General features: G+C 44.3%; 1 protein-coding gene and 1 pseudogene across 7 annotated transcripts in view; one reads left to right on the forward strand and one right to left on the reverse strand.

Annotated features, from left to right (window-relative positions):
* Positions 1–18,038, forward strand: part of LOC147054809 (aldehyde dehydrogenase family 3 member A2-like) — a 42,886-nt gene extending 24,848 nt beyond the window's left edge. For 2 of the 6 annotated variants that reach the window (XM_085916503.1, XM_085916504.1), the window contains 5 exons: positions 5,673–5,790; positions 5,878–6,019; positions 6,096–6,262; positions 10,585–10,684; positions 14,291–18,038. In XM_085916503.1, coding sequence (XP_085772629.1) covers positions 5,673–5,790; positions 5,878–6,019; positions 6,096–6,262; positions 10,585–10,684; positions 14,291–14,604 — 841 coding nt within the window. In that variant the 3' untranslated portion in view covers positions 14,605–18,038. The other 4 variants (XM_085916505.1, XM_085916506.1, XM_085916507.1 and 1 more) reach the window with 4 other exon arrangements.
* On the reverse strand, positions 1,146–3,525 carry LOC147054811 (L-threonine 3-dehydrogenase, mitochondrial pseudogene; annotated as a pseudogene). Its single transcript, XR_015066703.1, has 2 exons — positions 2,750–3,525; positions 1,146–1,817 (listed from the first exon to the last, which is right to left on the reverse strand). The product of XR_015066703.1 is annotated as an L-threonine 3-dehydrogenase, mitochondrial pseudogene (transcript).
* Positions 18,039–19,083: the final 1,045 nt, after the last annotated feature.

Consider the following 19,083-nt stretch of genomic DNA (forward strand, 5'->3'; position numbering starts at 1 on the left):
TACGATGACACGACTACAAGGTCGATCAACGAACTGCGGCCTAGGGTGTCCTGGTGCCAAGTGCACACATGGACACCCTTATGCTTGAACATGGTGTTCATTATAGAAAATCCGTGTCTAGCACAGAATTCCAACAATAGAACACCGCTCGGGTTCAGATCGGGGGGGCCGTTCCTCCCAATCACGCCCTTCCAGGTCTCACTGTAATTGCCCACGTGAGCATTGAAGTCACCCAGTAGAACGATGGAGTCCCCAGAAGGAGCGCTCTCCAGCACTTCCTCCAAGGACTCTAAGAAGGGTGGGTACTCTGAGCTGCCGTTCGGTGCATAGACACAAACAACAGTCAGGACCCGTCCCCCCACCCGAAGGCGGAGGGAGGCTACCCTCTCGCTCACCGGGGTGAACCCCAATGTGCAGGCGCCCAGCCGGGGGGCAATAAGTATGCCAACACCTGCTCGACGCCTCTCACCGTGGGCAACTCCAGAGTGGAAGAGAGTCCAGCCCCTCTCGAGAGGGCTTGTACCAGAGCCCAAACTATGTGTGGAGGCAAGTCAGACTATGTCTAGTCGGAACCTTTCTGCCTCACACACCAGCTCGGGCTCCTTTTCAGCCAGAGAGGTGACATTCCATGTCCCTAGAGCCAGCCTCTGCAGCCGGGGATCGGACCGCCAAGGTCCCCGCCTTTGGCCGCCGCCCAGCTCACTATGCACCCGACCCCTTTGGCCCCTCCTATAGGTGGTGAGCCCATTGGAAGGGGGACCCACGTTTTCTTTTCGGGCTATGCCCGACCGGACCCCATGAGCGAAGGCCCGGCCACCAGGCGCTCGCCTTCGAGCCCCACCTCCAGGCCTGGCTCCAGAGAGGGGCCCCGGTGACCCGCGTCCGGGCGAGGGAAAACGACATCCATATATTGTATTCCTCATAAGGGGTCTTCTGAGCCGTGCTTTGTCTGGCCCCTCACCTAGGACCCTTCTGCCATGGGTGACCCTACCAGGGGCATGAAGCCCCAGACAACATGGCTCCTAGGATCATAGGGGCACGCAAACCCCTCCACCACGATAAGGTGACGACTCATCTCCGTGAGTCGTCACCTTATCGTGGTGGAGGGGTTTGCGTGCCCCTATGATCGTTTTTTCATCGTTTATTGCTATTAAGTGGTTCCTATCCCCATGATAATAATAATAATAATAATAATATATCGGTTTTATATAGCTCCTTTCTAGACACTCAAAGTCGATTTACATACACAATTACAACAGATTATCAAGATAAAAAAACGTGACCAACTTATACACCTATGTACAAAAAGCTGCGTTAGCTTAGCTCAGACGCCGCGCGGCTAGTTGGCATAGGGCATGCGCGCTTGTCGTCGCTGAGGAAGTTGAGCATGGTCTGCACCAGCTTGGGCAGGTCGTAGTCGTGCTTCCAGGCCCAGTTGCGTTTGGCGTTGGAGTCGTCAAAGTCCAGCGGCCAGGAGTCGGCGATGGCCTGCCGGATGGGGGGGTCCACGATGTACGGGACCTCCAGCTCGGGCATGTGCCTGCGCAGCTCCCGCACTAGCTCTTCGGGCGAGAGGCTCATGGCGCCGATGGAGCGTGCCGAGCGTGCCGAGCGTACCGAGCGTCGCCTCCAGCACCCCAAGGGTGGCGCGCAAGGAGTCGTCGACACACACCATGGGAAGCCACGTATCGGGCCGCAGGAAGCACCCAAACCTGCCCCTCCCGAGAGCGTCACCAACCAGCTGCTCGCAGCCAGCAGCTGGCAGTGGAGGCTGCCGCCACCGCTGGCAGCCAAAAGACGCAGGGAGCTGCAGAGGGCTGCCAAAAAGCAACGAAAAACACGCTAAAATACTAACTTAAAAATAACTTTAGTGATTTAAAAAGTTAAGAAAGAAAATGACTAAAACTAAGCTAACTCTGGTGGAGAAGCGGCGAACATTCAGCGCCAACGTCCTTTCCGACCGGAAGTTAACCGGTGAAAAAAAATTTGATGAAAATCCGCAATGTGGAGTCATTGTTTTTACGATATCTGCACAAGACTTTCCTACACTTTATGGTATTTTTAAATACATTTTGAACATTTTAAAGTTAAACTCACTTTTAGAAACAAACACTTTCTTACACTTTATGGTATTTATAAACACATTTTGGTGCTTACGTATTATCGGGAGGACCTTTGATTTTTACTTTTTCTTTTTTTTCCACATGGTTTGTTGGTTAGTATGAAGATCTGAGGCTGTTGTGTTCCTTCAGGATCCTTACGTATTAATGGGAGGACCTTTGATTTTTACTTTTTCTCCGGGGCTATGGAGCTATGGCGCTCCGGGGCTATGGAGCTCCGGGGCTATGGAGCTATGGAGCTCCGGGGCTATGGAGCTCCGGGGCTATGGAGCTCCGGGGCTATGGAGCTATGGAGCTCCGGGGCTATGGAGCTCCGGGGCTATGGAGCTCCGGGGCTATGGAGCTATGGAACTATGGATCTCTGGAGCTATGGAAGTATGGATGATCCAGCACCCTCCGTGGCTGACCGCTGGTGCTCGGGGTCGTTCTGGCCTCCGGAATTACAAATGTAATGTTATCGTTTCAATAAATAATTTACTTTAATTTTTGAGTCGTTTTTTTAAAGGTCCTCCCGATAATACGTAAGCACCCACATTTTAAACATCTTAAAGTTAAACTGACTTTTAGAAACATTCTTGAGGGCTTTACTAAAACTCACAAAGTCACAAAAAAAAACAACAACAACTAACGTGCCACGGCTCCGCTCTGCTCTCGCCGTGCTGGCCGGCGGACGCACCCTCGCGCTCCTCTGTGGGGACACGCATATCCAATGCAGGACTATGCGCACTAATCAATTCTGATTCTAATTCTACCATCTGTGCCCTTGTTCACAGCTGATTACGTCGCGTATTTAAACTCCGCAAGCCCGCCAGTATGCGGTGGTTCGCCTGCCTCAATAAACGAATGCCTGTCACCTGGTTCTGCTATGCCACCTGATTTCCGTTTGCGTGATCCGCTGTTTAGCGCGATGACTGTTTCCCGATTCGCTGTTTAGCGAAAGCCTTATTTTGATTTGCTCTGAACTCGGTTTGACTCGATTTTCTACCTATCCACGTCAACGAGCTTGCTATGCCCATCTGCTTTGAAGACGAATAACGTGCGCTTGCTGACTGGCTCGTAAGCTTGTCTCTCTGGTTCCACTCTACCAGCAATTCAGCCCTCCTTGTCTCCTTTAAACTTTCCCCAAATAAAGAGCCCGTGTTGCATTTTGTTGTCCTGCCTCATTCGTGACAAAACGAAGCACAATTCAGGGATGCTGTTAATTCTGCTGATGAGAATGAAGTGGAAGAGTGGACACATAGCGGGAGGCTGAAATAAAGCGTGATTAGAATTGCTCTTACAACTCTAAGCCAATCAGCGGCAAGAATGTAGATCAACATGTTCCCATTGGTCTCATCTCCTCTACTGGCCAGTAGTGTGCTAAAGTCATATGGGTAGACAAAGCCGTGTGCTTCAAGTAACGCCGCAAAATGCTGCGATGCACCGAAATATCTGCAATATTAAATTGACTTAACCCGCGATGCACTGCAAAATAGCAAAGGATAACTCTGTTTACATGCATGTTTAAAACCTCAAATTCAGCGTTGTTTTGCTGGCAAACTTTGTTGCCAAAGCAACAGCATTATCAGGCATTTTCATATCATCATGAAGGACTGAAGGAATATGAAGTAGATCTGGTTAACCCACTAGGAGAAAAACATCAAAGATTGTAATGTGGCAGACGTCAGTACCAGGCCTCTCACTCAGCAGGCCTCCAGTGAGGGGTTTTGTAATACGTTTGTCCTTTGTGATGTCATACTCTCTTTGTTGCTTTGATGACTTGTCTCTGGCCACAGTTGTTGGCAGACAGTCATGGAAGTCATGAAGACCTCCCTTCTGCCACATTGGTGACCCCGACGTGATGTTGGTTCAGCGCAAAGTGAGTCCAACAGATTAATTTCTGCCATTCTCCATGGATGGCTGCGTTGACCAGCTGCGCATCTTCTCCACTGGACACTCTCCAGCCTACTACGCCACGATCGTCCGCTCACAGGATGACGGTCAGTCAGGCTCAACATGCCGCATGCCTTCATGCCCGCCTGCTCTGCGCCACCCGGAACCTTCTGCCCGCGTCTCAACGTGCAACCCCTGAGTCAGGTTTTCAGAGTCTTCAGGGATGCACCCCATGTGAGGACCGTCCCAAGCAAGTCATCCATTCCTTCCACTCAGCCGCGCCTCGGGACTACTGCCCGCACCTTGGCATGTGCGTCCCTAACGGTCAGGATAGCTGCACGTCTCAGTCAGTACTGGCACGAACCACGCATCCTGCTTATCCAGTCAGCGCCACCTTGAACCCATTGCCTGCATCTCAGCATTTGCCTCCTGAGTCTGACCCTAGCTGTCAGGATAGCTGCACGCCTCAGTCAGGACCAGCCCGACTCTGCTGTTCTGCCTGCTCATCTGGCGCCGTGGATCCAACCTTCCGCAACCACCCGGCTTTTCTGGCTAGCTCTGCTAGCTGTGTTGGTCGCAGGTAGCCACCTGGCTGATGTCTGTAGTGCCTCATCGTTTTTCCGGCTAGTTCTGCTACCTGTGTTAGACGTGTGACTTCCTGGCGGCATCTGCTGGTGTGCTGTATCCTTTTCGTTAAGCCTATGCCCTCTGTGAGAGATCCACTCATTCCCCTCATCCTCGTAGGACTCCGGATGTGGCCAACCTCTGCCGTACCTGCCCTGGGGTGCAGAGGCTCCATCTGCATCTATCCTGACTGACTGCCCAGGGCTCTGTACTCACATTTGCCTGTTTGTGAGGCCCAACACCCACAGTCCACTGAGGCGCACCATTGTCTGCGTCTCGCTCGCCGAACCGCATCTGTGCCTCTGTGCCGGTTCATGGTGGCGGGGCTGTGTTGTGGACCTCAGTACAAGTGTCACGCTGTCTTTTTTGATGACTTGTCTAGCCACAGTTGGCAGACATGGAATAACAACTTGTTCCTCCCTTCCGCCACAGTAACATATATTTCCATTAGCAAAAAAATGAATGAGAAGAATTATAATACAGTATAAAGGGAGTCAAATAAACATGAAACATTTAGTAAACAAACAAAAACCGTTCTGACAGCGTTGTTATGACGTGCGTGAGTGGATGGTGGTGTGGTCGATTACTGTTTGGAGGGGGAATCCTCCTTCGTCAGAACATCAGGGGGAGGGGACTTCTCTGTTGCTATGAGGGAAAATACTTGTCAAATACTTGTTGCTTTTTCTTCTTTGACATCATCAAGATTGTTGGCCTCGACATGACGTATTTGATTGCGATATCTGAGACGCATCGCCCTTTCAAAGTTGTCTATCATTTCTTTTTTCAAATTGATTGTTGCCTGCTGCTGTTTCACCACCCCGCTACTGCTACTATCGCTCTTCTTTGGAGCCATGATACAGTGACTGTGTGGTACTTTCCACATGTGATGGGTTTAAACTGTACTCTGGCCTTGTAGAAAGAATAACCTGCACTTTTCTCACATTCTTTTAGAAAATAAGAAGCAAAATAATAATTTTACTCTGTTGTATATTGTACTCTGTACTCTACTGTTATTAGTGCCTGATTTCCTTTTTTGTTTTGCTTCTGTTTCTTTAGTCGTATAACATGGGGAAAATATGTCAACTGTGGGCAGACGTGTATTGCTCCAGACTACATACTGTGTGAACCTTGTGTACAAGGCCGTGTGGTGGAATGCATCCGGCAAACACTTTTGGTAATATACAATGTTATAGTACGTAGGTCTCCCTTCAACTATGACAGGATGGAATTTCAGTTGATGGACAACTTTAATTTATCACAGGAATTTTATGGTCCAGACCCCAAATCATCACCAGACTATGGTCGCATCATTAACCAAACTCACTTCAACAGAGTTGTGGGTCTGATGGAGGGGTATGCACCAGTACTAGGTGGCCAGTATGATGCCTCACAGCGCTATATAGGTAGGTGTGCTCTTCATTTAAAGCACATAGCTGTGTATGATGACAGTTTTTGTTAACTGTATGATTGCTCAAACAGCTCCAACCATATTGAAGGATGTGCCCCCTGATTCCAAGCTGATGCGGGAAGAAATATTTGGTCCTCTGTTGCCGATAGTGACTGTGAGTGGCCTAGATGAAGCCATTAATTTCATCAATAAGAGAGACAAACCTTTGGCCCTCTACATATTCTCCTCTGACAAAAAGGTGAGAAAGCTAGGGGAAGCATTGTACTACTCAGGACTTGTCACTACCTAGCCTGGCAAGCCACATCTCTCATTGCGGCTGAGTCTAAGCTCAAAACAAACTGTCCATTCAAATTCACATATTTGATGTGACGTATCCTTGCGCAATGTCAGTCTTCGGAGGCGGAAGTTTATTGTCAATCAAAATGATGCACGAGAGAGACAATAGTTTGTTAACATCAACCACCATAACAAAAAAGGTAGGATGCAAAACTGCACAGCATGTTCAATGCATTCATTTCAAACCATCTGCCAGTCTTATCCATCAGTGATCAGAAAGATAATTGGTGCAAAAAAAACAACAAAAGAAACGTTCAGAAGAATTAAAAATGACTTAAATTTAGAACAAGAAATGCTGAAACAATGGGATGACATTTATAATAAAGCAGATATAAACAGGGCAAATGAATGTTTTCTAAAAACATTGCTTTCACTCTATGATGACTGGTCAGATTTCGGCAATGTAAAAAAAAAAATAAAAAAAAATCGAGAAAACAATTTTTTTTTCTGCATAAAAATAACACAAATGTAACATGAAGAAAAAAATAATAATTCAAAGAAAATAATCATGCGCAAGGAAGACGAGAAACCCTGATGGGCTTATAAGGTGTCTCCCTCAGACTTCAAGTTAAAATCAAAGAAAATTTTATAAAAATATATCTAATCAATCAATGAGCCTACTATTTGAAGTAGGATTGAAATCGGTGTCATTAGAAAGGGATGGTAATAATAACTTAATAAACAAACAATGATAATAAATCCTTAGTAAACAAATGATAGCACCATCAAGGCAAAATAATAACAGTAGCCAAGGTAACAAGCACCCTAACTCAGGTAATACTACTATAGTTCATAATGCATATGTGATTTGTGAATATGTATTGTTTAACGGCAGTTTTAAACATGAAGGAAGAAAGGTCAAAGAAATGGATAAGAAGTTGATTAATGGCTCAGTGTGACTAGCAAATGCATGCAGGAAAAATTTCAATACATTTTTTTTTTTAAAGATTGGACTGAAAATATTTTACAAAATATAAAGGTTATAGAAATAAGGTTAATTATCTATTGAGAAGAGAAAAGAAAAAATACTTTGAGAAGCTCTTAGTAAAGAATGAGTTCACCATGAAACTGGGATATAATCAATTTGATTACAGGTTGTGGAATAAACATTGAACACCCAATTATTTCAGCATAAATAATAGCAACAAACAACAAGGATATTATATATGAAAGTTTCAGTAACTACTTTGTTGATGTTGGACAGCAAGTAGCCAAGGACATCCCTGATCAGCAGCTGCACTGGAATCATTTTGAGGAGGCTAAATCCGCTGGAGCAACTTTTGTGCTGAGGCCAGTCAGTCAAGATGAGATGAGGTCTATCTTAAAGTGCACGAGCAAAACATCTATAGATTAGATAGATATCCATCCATCCATCCCTTTCCCCACCCACTTTGTCCAGCTCATCCTGGGGGATTTGCACGCGTTCCCCCCAGGCCAGCTGAGAGACATAGACATCCAGCGTGTCCTGGGTCATACCCGTGGACTCCTTCCAGAGGGACATCCAGGAGCCATCCTAATAAGATGCCTGAGCCACCTCATCTGGTTTGGCAGAAGTGGCTCAATTTGTGTATTACAGAGCTTCTCACCCTATCTCTAAGGGAGAGCCTGAACACCCTGCGAAGAAAATTGTTTTGGTTGCTTGTATCCAGGATCTTATTATTTCTGTTATGACTCAGCCTGTGACCATAGGTGAGTGTAGGCATGAAAATTGACTGGTAAATCGAAATCTTCGCCTTTCGGCTCAGCTCCCTCTTCACTATGACAGTGACTCTGGTGTCAAAGAGTCAAAGCAGACGCTGTACCGATCCGCTTGTCAATCTCCTACTTCATTCTACCCTCACTTCTGATCAAGACCTCAAAATACTTGAATTCCCTCACTTTGGGCAGAATCTCACCCCCGACCCGGAGAGGGCATTCCACCCTTTTAAAGTCAAGTTAAAGTTAAAGTCCCAATGATCATCGTCACGCAAACACTGGGTGTGGTGAAATTTGTCCTCTGCATTTAACCCATCCCCATGTGATTCTGATCCATCCCCTGGGGGAGAGGGGAGCAGTGAGCAGCAGCAGCAGTGCTGCGCTCGGGAATCATTTGGTGACCCCCAATTCCATCCCCTTAATGCTGAGTGCCAAGCAGGGAGGCAATGGATCCCAATTTTTATAGTCTTTGATATGACCCGGTCAGGGTTTGAACCCACAACCTTCCAGTCTCAGGGCGGACACTCTACCACTAGGCCTGACTGAGCTGGCGACATGGCATCAGATTTGATGGTGCTGTTTCATCCCAAATGCTTCACACGTGAGAGTTAGAGATCATGGCTTGACAAACCTAACAGCACCACATCACCTGCAAAAAGCCACTAAACCAGACCCCTCAATGACTGGGCTGTGCCGAGAAATTTTGTCCAGAAAAGGTATGAACACAATCAGTGACAAATGGCAACCTTGGCGTAGTCCAACCCTCACTGGAAATGAATCAGACTTATTGCCAGAAATGTGGACCAAATTCTGGCTTACCGTACTCCTAAAGTACCCCTCACAGAAATTCCAGAGGGACAGGGTCAAACGCCTTCCCCAGGGCCACAAAACACATGTAGACTGGTTGGTAAACTCCCATGCACTCCCGAGGACGGTGTAAGCAAGAAAAATGATAAGCGCGAAACTGGAAGGAACAAAAACGGTAAGCGAGAAAATTGGTAAGCAGGTGGGACACCCTGAACTGGTTGCCAGCCGATTGCAGGGCACACAGAAATGAACAATTATCCGCACGCAGACCTACGACCACAATTGTGTGTGATGTGAGTCACCCCGCTCACACTTGGGAAGAGGTACAGAAGCCTGCGCTCCCGCACCACCACAGTCTCCAACAACTTTATACTTCAGGCTGTTAGGATCCTGAACTCTCTCCCCTCCACCCTCAGCTGCATAACGTCCTGGCCTTTTGGGCCACGTTGGCTGCCTTGCACTACTCCCGTACTTTTGCACTATATTCTGACCGTCTGCTGTATGCACGCTCCATTTTTGCTCCTCTTATTTATTAATTATTTTATTTATTATTTATTCATCGCTCTTATTTATTATTTGTTTTTACTTTTTGTGTTGTTTACTTGAATGTTTTGTTTGTCCGTGGACCTATATAATTTATATATATAATGTGGAATATGTCTTGTCACTGTGGGATGGTAAGAAATGAAATTTTGATCTCTTTGTGTGTGTGTAGAAATTGACAATAAAGCAGACTTTGAGTGACAGACAGCATTGCTGCTATCCTAGCCAGCACACGTTATGCCGACATTGATGTTTGATTTTGTATTTGTTGGCTTGTAATTGATGATATTATACCGAATGTGTTTGCGTTTGAAATGTTGAATGGAAAAAAAACCCCGAAAACGTAATGCCGACATTTGTTATTTTGGGGGACACCAACACATATAACACAACGTAAAACACATATACATATTGCCATATAAAGCAGTTAACCAAATTTCAGATTTTTATGTTTTCATGCGCAAAAATAAAAACAAGGAATAAAACACTCAAACACTAGACAAGTTTTAAAATACATGTTTATTAAAATAATAATAATAAAAGTAAATTTCAACCAGCAATCTAATGTGAAATTGCAGTAGATGTATTGGATAACAATATTTAAGCGTATATATGCATACATGTTATTTAAAAACTACTGCAAGTATGATAAAATAAAGATAACTCAAAGAGAAACAATCTACCCGCTGTTGCCTACAGGCGCATCCCTTCATGCAATTAAGTTAGCTGTTAGCTTGGAGAAAACGAGCACAAAATATGTGGTGTTTCAGTGAGTGGTTCTTCCTTTCTTTGGCAAATCGTAAATCTACACTGTGGTTTACATACTTCACGTTCATTCACTGAATTGTTCACGCCAACACGCTCACTGACTGATCCGTTGATTCACAGGAAGGCAGTTCACTCACTGATCCGTTCTCGCGATGAACGAGCAAGGCAAAACACTCAATCACTGATCCATTCTCGCGATGAACAGGAAATGCAATCACTTCAGGAGGTGATTCGTTCACTGAAAGAATTCGTTCTTTTGAACGAATCGTTCACTCACGAGCCAATACTAGATTATTTGATGCTCTACTTTGTCTTGTGGACCAGAGGGGAAATGAATATAATAGTTTTTAACGGGACACTTTATTTCTTTTTCTTTAATTTTTAATGTCCGATATCTTTGTTTTACTTAAGGTCACAAAAAAGATGATTAAAGAGACGACAAGTGGAGGAGTGACCGTTAATGACGTTATGATGCACTACACACTCATTTCACTTCCATTTGGTGGTATAGGTAAGATGGCTTAACATTTTTATGCATGGACAATACGCAAGCACCCACGCACACACAAAAACACACACACTCACACACACACGCACGCACGCACGCGCACACACACACACACACACACACACACACACACACACACACACACACACACACACACACACACAGCTCAAAAAGATTAAAGGAACACTTTGAAAACACATCAGATTTCAATGGTGAAAAAAAAAAGTTGGATATCTATACTGATATGGACAGTTTAATGTCTCAGGAACAAAAGGATGCCACATCTTTTGATGGAAATAAAAGTTTTCAGCCTACAGAGGGCTCAGTATATAGACACCCCAAAAATCAAAGTGAAAAAATGATGTGGCAGGCTCGTCCATTTTGCCTAAATTCAATTTCTGCAATTCAAAACTCTTTTCAATATCTTGTGTAGCCCCCACATGCTTGTATGCATGCTTGACGTCGCGGCAAGCTCCTAATGAGACGACGGATGGTGTCTTGTGGAATGTCTTCCCAGATCTGTCTAAGGGCATCAGTGAGCTCCTGCAAAGTCTAACGAGCAAACTGGCTGCGTCTGATGGACCGAAATATTATGTCCCAAAGGTGTTCTATCAGGTTTAGATCAGGTGATCGTGAGGGGCATTCAATTGTGTCAATTCCTTCATCCTCCAGATACTGTCTGCATACTCTTGCCACATGAGGCCGGGAATGTCGTGGATCAGGAGGAACCCAGGACCTACTGCACTAGCGTAGGGTCTGACCATGGGTGCAAGAATTTCATCCCGATACCTAATGGCAGTCAGACTGCCGTTCTCTAGCCTGTAGAAGTCTGTTCGTCCCTCTATGGAAATGCCTCCCCAGACCATCACTGACCCACCACAGAACCGGTCATGCTGAATGATGCTGCAGGCAGCATAGCACTCTCCTTGGGTTCTCCAGACCCTTTCACATCTATCGGAGATGCTCAGGGTAAACCTGCTCTCATCTGTGAAAAGCACAGGGCGCCAGTGGCGGACTTGCCAATTCTGGTGTTCTATGGCAAATGCCAATCGAGCTCCACGGTGCTGAGTAGTGAGCATAGGGCACACTACAGGACGTCGTGCCCTGAGGCCACCCTCGTGAAGTCTGTTTCTGACTGTTTGGGCAAAAACATTCACACCAGTAGCCTGCTGAAGGTCATTCTGTAGGGCTCGGGCAATGCTCAACCTGTTCCTCCTTGCACAAAGCAGCGGATATCGGTCCTGCTGATGGGATGAGGACCGTCTACGGCCCTGTGCAGCTCTCCTAGAGTAACTGCCTGTCTCCTCCATGCTCTGGAGATTGTACTGGAAGACACATCAAATCTTCTTGCAACAGCATGCATGGATGTGTCATCCTGGAGGAGTTGGATAATCTGCGCATCTTCAGGAGGGTTAAGAAATCGCCTCCAGTCGTGATAATGACTCTTGCTAAAGCCAACACTTGTGGAAAAACAGTTAAAAAAGATCAAGAGGGAGGAGCTTGAAATGGCCTCCACCTGCAAAACCAGTCCTGTTTTGGAGACCATCTTGTTGTTGCCCCTCTAGTGTACCTGTTCCATCAACACCAATGCAGCTGAAAGTGATTAACAACCCCCTCTGCCACGTGCCTGACCAAAACCTTATCAGAAAAGTGCAATTGAATTCATGCCATACCCTGATAAAAAAACTGTTCCTTTAATTTTTTTGAGCAGTGTGTGTGTGTGTGCGTGTGTGTGTGTGTGTGTGTGTGTGTGTGTGTGTGTGTGTGTGTGTCCACATTTTCACGACCATAAGGTGCACATAAAAGCCTTTAATTTTCTGGAAAAACACAGGTGCGCCTTTTAATAAGGTGCACCTTTTGTGTGGACCAAATTAAAAAATCTGTAAAGTTGTTTTGTGTGGCTTCCGTAATATACAGGCGTAATATGAAGAGCCGATGAACCAATCAGAGGACATTATGCTTTACGTACGTAGATCGGGACAAAAACAAAACAATCAGAGGTAACGTAGATTTGTACGTACCTTCGCCGCCATTGGTAAATAAATACTATCGTTTGTGCAAAGAAAAACAGCATTGGGACCCTCTAAAATGGCATAGACAAAGATACATGCTTATGATGCACCATTCAAGGTTCCTGGAAAGCCGGGATCAGCACCGAAGAGCAACGTGTCAACAACAAGACAATGACGAGGGAAATTGGCGTGTCAGATGTTGAACTTGCCCAACTGTTTAATTTGGATACAGAAGATGATGACTTGGACAGATTTGTGTATGAATATGGATTAACAATAGTATGAGTACAATGGAGTCCATGGTTATACAGTAGAATTAAGTACAACCGAACTCACTTTCTTGCTCCCGTGACGTTTTTTTGCTTACCGTAAATCATATAATGTGTGGAATTAATACAAAATAGACCCCGTAATTTAGTCTGCGGTGTGTTTAGAAATATAAAATAGATCATATATTTTTTATATATATTCTTGTGTGTGTGTGTGTGTTTTCATTTGCATTATCTTAGCCTCAGACACGTGTTCTAAGACAATTTACAAAATATTCCTCAACATGGTAGACAATGTTAGGCATCGAGAGTAATAATACCATTGAGTGAAAATGAATCAAGTGATAAATCAACAGCTGTGGTACAAGTGCAACAAAACGATTTGTTTCTTGCAAACAAAAAATGTAAAAGACACTTCCCAACTAAAATACACACACACAACTAACAACTCTTCATTTTGGAACATGAAATAAAGGGAAAAGATGTAATATTAAACAGTGAGAGGCATTATGTGAGGCATTATGAGATGACACTCAGTCGTCTAGGGTAACGACGTCACTCAGGGTTTTTTTTTTCTTTGCCAAGTCATGTTTTCCACACGTTGACATCGAAAGACAAAGACATTTGCTTGTCAAGCTGGAACAAGGGTTGGTTGTATATTCCATCGTGTTTTCTACTTCATCATGACAAAAAAAAAACTTCCTGAGAACGTCCGGGTCGAGATTTTACGGAAGAGGATTAGGGCCAGTGAAGAAAAAAAAACGAGGGGTGACAGGATTCTGACTTTTTTTCTCAGAATTCTGACTTTATTCTCAGAATTCTGACTTTAAAGTCAGAATTCCCCATTTCTGACTTTAAAGTCAGAATTTTGACTTTATTCTCAGAATTCTGACTTTAAATTCTGGTCTATTGGCGTTGCAGACTCCCTCTTCCTCTTTCCGCATTCCCTAAATAAACAATCCGTGTTGCACATGGTCATTTGTGACAGACTGGCTGCTGCGCTTCCCCTGTTTGTCTGCAGTGACGCACATTGCTCAGAGCCTATCAGCGTGGATTTAAACGCCATTCTCCCGTCACTCATAAACCCGTGAAGAAGCGCCTCTGCGATAGGTGAAGCGCGAAGTGGTCAGGGATCACTGTAGTTATAGAATTTTCTAAGGCAAACATAAATGAAAGAAAACTAAATAAATGGATTAGAAAGAAAATGGGAATTATACAAAATAAGTGACGTTTTTATTATTTCTCTTTCCAGGATTGCATGAAATAATGATTTTCTACACTGCTCTTCATGCTTTTGGTGATTTTATAACTACTGCTTCATTTTGTAGGTCAGAGTGGTATGGGCTTCTATCATGGCAAACACACCTTTGACCGGTTGAGCCACCACAGGGCATGTCTACTCCGTTCACTTGCCATGGAAAGTATCAACCTAGCTCGCTACCCACCTCAGGACCGCCAGCGAGCAAGAAGGGCACGGTTTGCCCTAATGTCGCCCTTGATTGACTTATCCAAGAAAACGTATATTTGGGCTATCAGTATGACTGTCATTGCATTTGGGCTACTCATCACTTTGCTAGTTATTCTTCTTCTTGCTGCAGGGTTGAATTGTACCTGCTGGTACTGGAGAGGTTTTTTTAATTAGATGAGGAAAATGACTGCCTTATATACATTACTTATACATGATTGTCAGTTTGATCTTATAAAAAGTGGTGGAAAGTCTGTCAATATTAACAGGAGGTCCGTCAGTTTGCCACTGACAGACTCACGTTTTGGTGGTGGGCTGATGACTGATGGAAACATTGGTATAAGCGCCAACATAAGCGAATTTCCTCCGCCCCTAAACTGTCACTAACCCAAAAAGCAGGCCAACATTTGGCAAATAATGTTTTGTGGCACACATTGGCACATTAGCTCCATCCACATTACAGAAATTTCTGCATGACCACGCTGTGCCATATCAGTAGCCTGCTGGCTTTCGTAATAAAAGGTTTTTGGAAACACTCTACACTTTTGGACGCCCCAAAAATAAGCCCTCTCCATGGCCTTCTTCTCCAAGGAGTACAGGGAGGTGTGGGTAGTCATTAAGTACAACACCATCACCATAGCTCCGCTGACAACATCCATAAGCCGAAGAAGCACCAACTTCCAGAAGCTGGTGTTCCTCAAGGCAATGGTCCTCAATGACCAGTTGACCTTCCAAAGCACAATATACACATATATAAGGCTCTCATTCTCAAGAATTGTGATACAACTGTCCTCAGCTTTCAGCTGAACATAAAACATAAACATAAGGCATGGCAGAGATGCGCAAGACAGCAGCCAATCAGTCAAATCTTCTTTTTCTACTTTTATTTGCAAGTTGAACATGTAAACTAAAAGTAAAAAAACAACAACAAGAAGTAAATAATAACCAAACACAGCAATGACTTGCCGTTATCATCTCAGCTACTACTTTGACATTATTGATCCTCACCATTGTTTGTGTATTGGTATCTCCAAAGAGAGGTGGAGTAAATTGTGCAAGGAAAGTGTCAAACAAAAGAAACACAACAATCTTGTTGAATCATTGGAACGAATAGCACCCAAGTAATCATATGCATGATAATGTAAGAAGGGTTTACACAAGCTAAAGACATTATTAGACACTACTAAATAGTAAGAGTTGATATATTCATGTGTACAGTGGTCCTAACTGTTTCAAAATGATGATGCACTGGCGAGTTGATTGATTGATTTCATTTATTTCGAATAGCCTCTGTACATACAGATAAATAACAATGATAATGATAAATAAGGGTAGACATGAATAGGTATATTCAAAAAGGAGTGTGAAGAAGTAAAACGTATTAAATCCCACCCCCTTTACATGAGATATTTACTATGAAAGTAAGTCCAGTGCCCGCTGTGCAACAACACAGGCTGTGTTCAAGAAGCCATTTATACGAAACAAAGAATAAAGAAAAAATAAACAATGATCTTAAGAATTTGACTCTTAACTATTAAAATTAATCCTAACAATCACAATTATTATCACTATTTTCATCATATTTAATAATAATATAATATTTATAATACTAATAAAATAATAATAAGATAATATTTACAATACATTAATCTGGATAAGGCCACTACGTAGGCACAGCAATCCATATACACCCCCCAGATCACACACAACAATAACAATAATTACACATAGGTGGTGTCTAGCCAACTGCCTCTTTGTACACTGCAAAGATCATATCTTTGTACAACCTCTTAAATTGCTCCATACTAGGACATCTCCTAAGATTGTCATCCAGACCATTCCACCGCTTCACCCCACAAGTTATGAAACGTTTCATATTAGTGCGTGCTTTTCTGTTTTGAGATTTGACTCTGCCCCTTAACCAATAATTTTCTTCAACTAAAGTAAAAATGCTTTGTATATTGAAAGGTAGATTATTTTTCGCTCTAAACAGTATTTGTACCATTTTGAAGTTGACCAGGTCTGCAAATTTAAGAATTTTTGACTGCAAGAATAATGCATTTGTGTGAGGCTGTTTCCTCATTTCTGTCCAACCGGGCACCCGCAGCGCACCGGACGCATTATTGTGACTGTGCTGTTGCTGTCCCTTAGAAAAAAAGTCAATAATTCGAGTGAAACTCCTTGCGCAGGAGGCAGATTTTTTTGTCATTTTGATCCGACCACAAAACCGCAGCGCGCCCGACGCATTATTGACACAGAAAATATTCCAAATTTGAGATGACCTCCAGGCTGGAGAGGATGATTTTTAATCTTTTCCGTCGGACCGCACAATTGCAGCGTGCCGGATGCATTATTGTGACAGCGCCGTCGCTGACACTTAGAAAACTTTCCAAAATTTGAATGGGACTCCGTGCGCAGGAGGATGATTTTTCTTCATTTCTGTCCGACCACGCAACCGCAGCGCGCCGGACATATTATTGTGATCGCGTCGTCGCTGTCACTTAGAAAAAAAAACTCACAAATTTGAGTGGAACTCCTTGCGGAGGAAGCTGATTCTTTTGTCATTTTGGTCCGACGGCGCCATGGCAGCGCGCTGGACGCATTTTTGTAACACCGCCGTTGCTGACACAATTTTTTTTTCCAAAATTTGAGTTGACCTCCTGGCTGGAGAAGCTGATTTTTCTTCATTTCTGTCCGATCACGCAAACGCAGCGTGCCGGACAAATTATAGTGACAGCGCCGTCGCTGACACTTAGAAAATACTCCAAAATTAGAATTGAACTTCTGTGCGCAGAGGCTGATATTTTGTCATTTCTGTCCAAAATTTGAGTGGAACTTCATGCGCAGCGCGTTGCCCAAATGCAGCTTTCCGCGTTTGGCTTGACTTTTTTTTTGCTTCATCGGTCGGAATGATGAGGGAATTAAGGGGAGGGCTGTGCACGGACGGGGAGCCCCCCCACGGCCATGGGGCTTGCTGTGGGGCGGTCCGTGGTGGCTCTTGAGACTAATCAGGCAAGGCCCCCCTTCGCCCATCGTCGGGGCAGGGTTCCAGGCATTCGGCTTGAATATTGTCTACGCTCTTGCTAGATTGCCGCCGGGGAAATGTCGCCCTCTGGCCGACGCCCAAAGTAAATGAATGGGCCTTCACACTGTGCAATTTCAAGCAGGTGAAGTCTGTGGCTTTGGAGCGGCCGTTGTGCTCGGCTGGTGACGGCTGTTAGAGTTTACAAATTATCTTGATCGTATGATTATGTTGGAATGTAGACTAGAATTATCAACTTTGTTTAAACCTTTTACCTTTCCTTGACTCTGAAAAGTGTAACCATTCATTTGTTGAAACTTTCCAAATGGTGTGGAAACATTCTTGCTTAGTTAGTCATCTAAAATGCTCCCCGAGTTTCTGTTTCCACGACCTTGTAAAACAATGAGCTGGGACCCTCCGCACTGATTAACCATTTGCTGAGGTGACCAACAAACATGTCCAATGTCACCTCCACCCTACTTGTTCTCAATAAATATGCTCTTGCAAGAGACCAAAGGCAGACTTTGTTCGAACATTGCTGTACCTACAGTAATGAACAAATTCTCCACTTGCAAGTGCTTAAAGGGCATACTGTCTCCCGTGTGGTTCTTGCAAAGTAAGTTAGAGTGAGAACCACTCTTAACAACGGCCTCCACGGCCACGGGGCTCACTCAGTTAATGTTAGTCTCGTATGTTACCCCACACCTCGGAACCATAACTTAAATTGGGAGATACCAGTGGACAGTACAAAATCTGAAGTAACGGTCAAGAAAATATCTTCCTTTGTTCATTATTGCAATACTTTTGGACAATTTGGAGGATACCGTAATTTCCAGACTATAAGCCGCTACTTTTTGCTCAAGTTTTGAATTCTGCGGCTTGTCGTCCGGTGCGCCGCATCTATGGATATTTGGCCATCTTTGATCTCTAACTAGGCAACTGCAGTAGGTCAGATCGGAAAGCGTAACTAATGCGTGAGCAATTACAGAGATCACATTATGGTGCATTTGAGAGTTAATTAGTTGAAAGATAAAAGATACCGTGATTTCCGGACTGTAAGCCGCTACTTTTTGCTCAAGTTTTGAACCCTGCGGCTTGTTGCCTGGTGCGTTAGCTATGTATTTTTCGTGATTTTTGTGATGACTACTAATACACATACATTCGTAAAAAGGCTGTGGACCGCTGTTGTGCGGCACAGCTTTGCTGGGCGGAGGGATATGTGACAGTCACTGGGGAAAAGAGTGGCGTGTTGCTTGCACATCCATCCGCCAGGCAAATAGTGGTGTATAAGTGACACAAGAGACAGAACGAGATCAAGACAGACATTACTGAAGAAAAGAAGCTTTTATACACAAGCTCTCATTGGGGAACAAAATAAATGCATATGATGCCACTTTTAAGTTAAAGGCAGTCGGGTTGCCTGTTAACATAGGAAAGAGAGCTGCTCATGGATAAACTGTAGAGGTTTCTTCCGGTCACTTGGGGGCACTGGGCTATTGTTGATGACATCTAGTTGCGTCACCCTATTCTTTATTTCTCGGTCACATCTACTTTGGCGCTATACATGTAGCTGTAGTTTAATGGAACTTAACGCTTTGTGCATGACTAAAATTAACATGAACAGACCCTCATCA

This window comes from Syngnathus leptorhynchus, chromosome 7, assembly GCF_054491065.1.
Source record: "Syngnathus leptorhynchus isolate UIUO chromosome 7, UIUO_Slep, whole genome shotgun sequence".
NCBI classification, from domain to species: Eukaryota; Metazoa; Chordata; class Actinopteri; order Syngnathiformes; family Syngnathidae; genus Syngnathus; species Syngnathus leptorhynchus.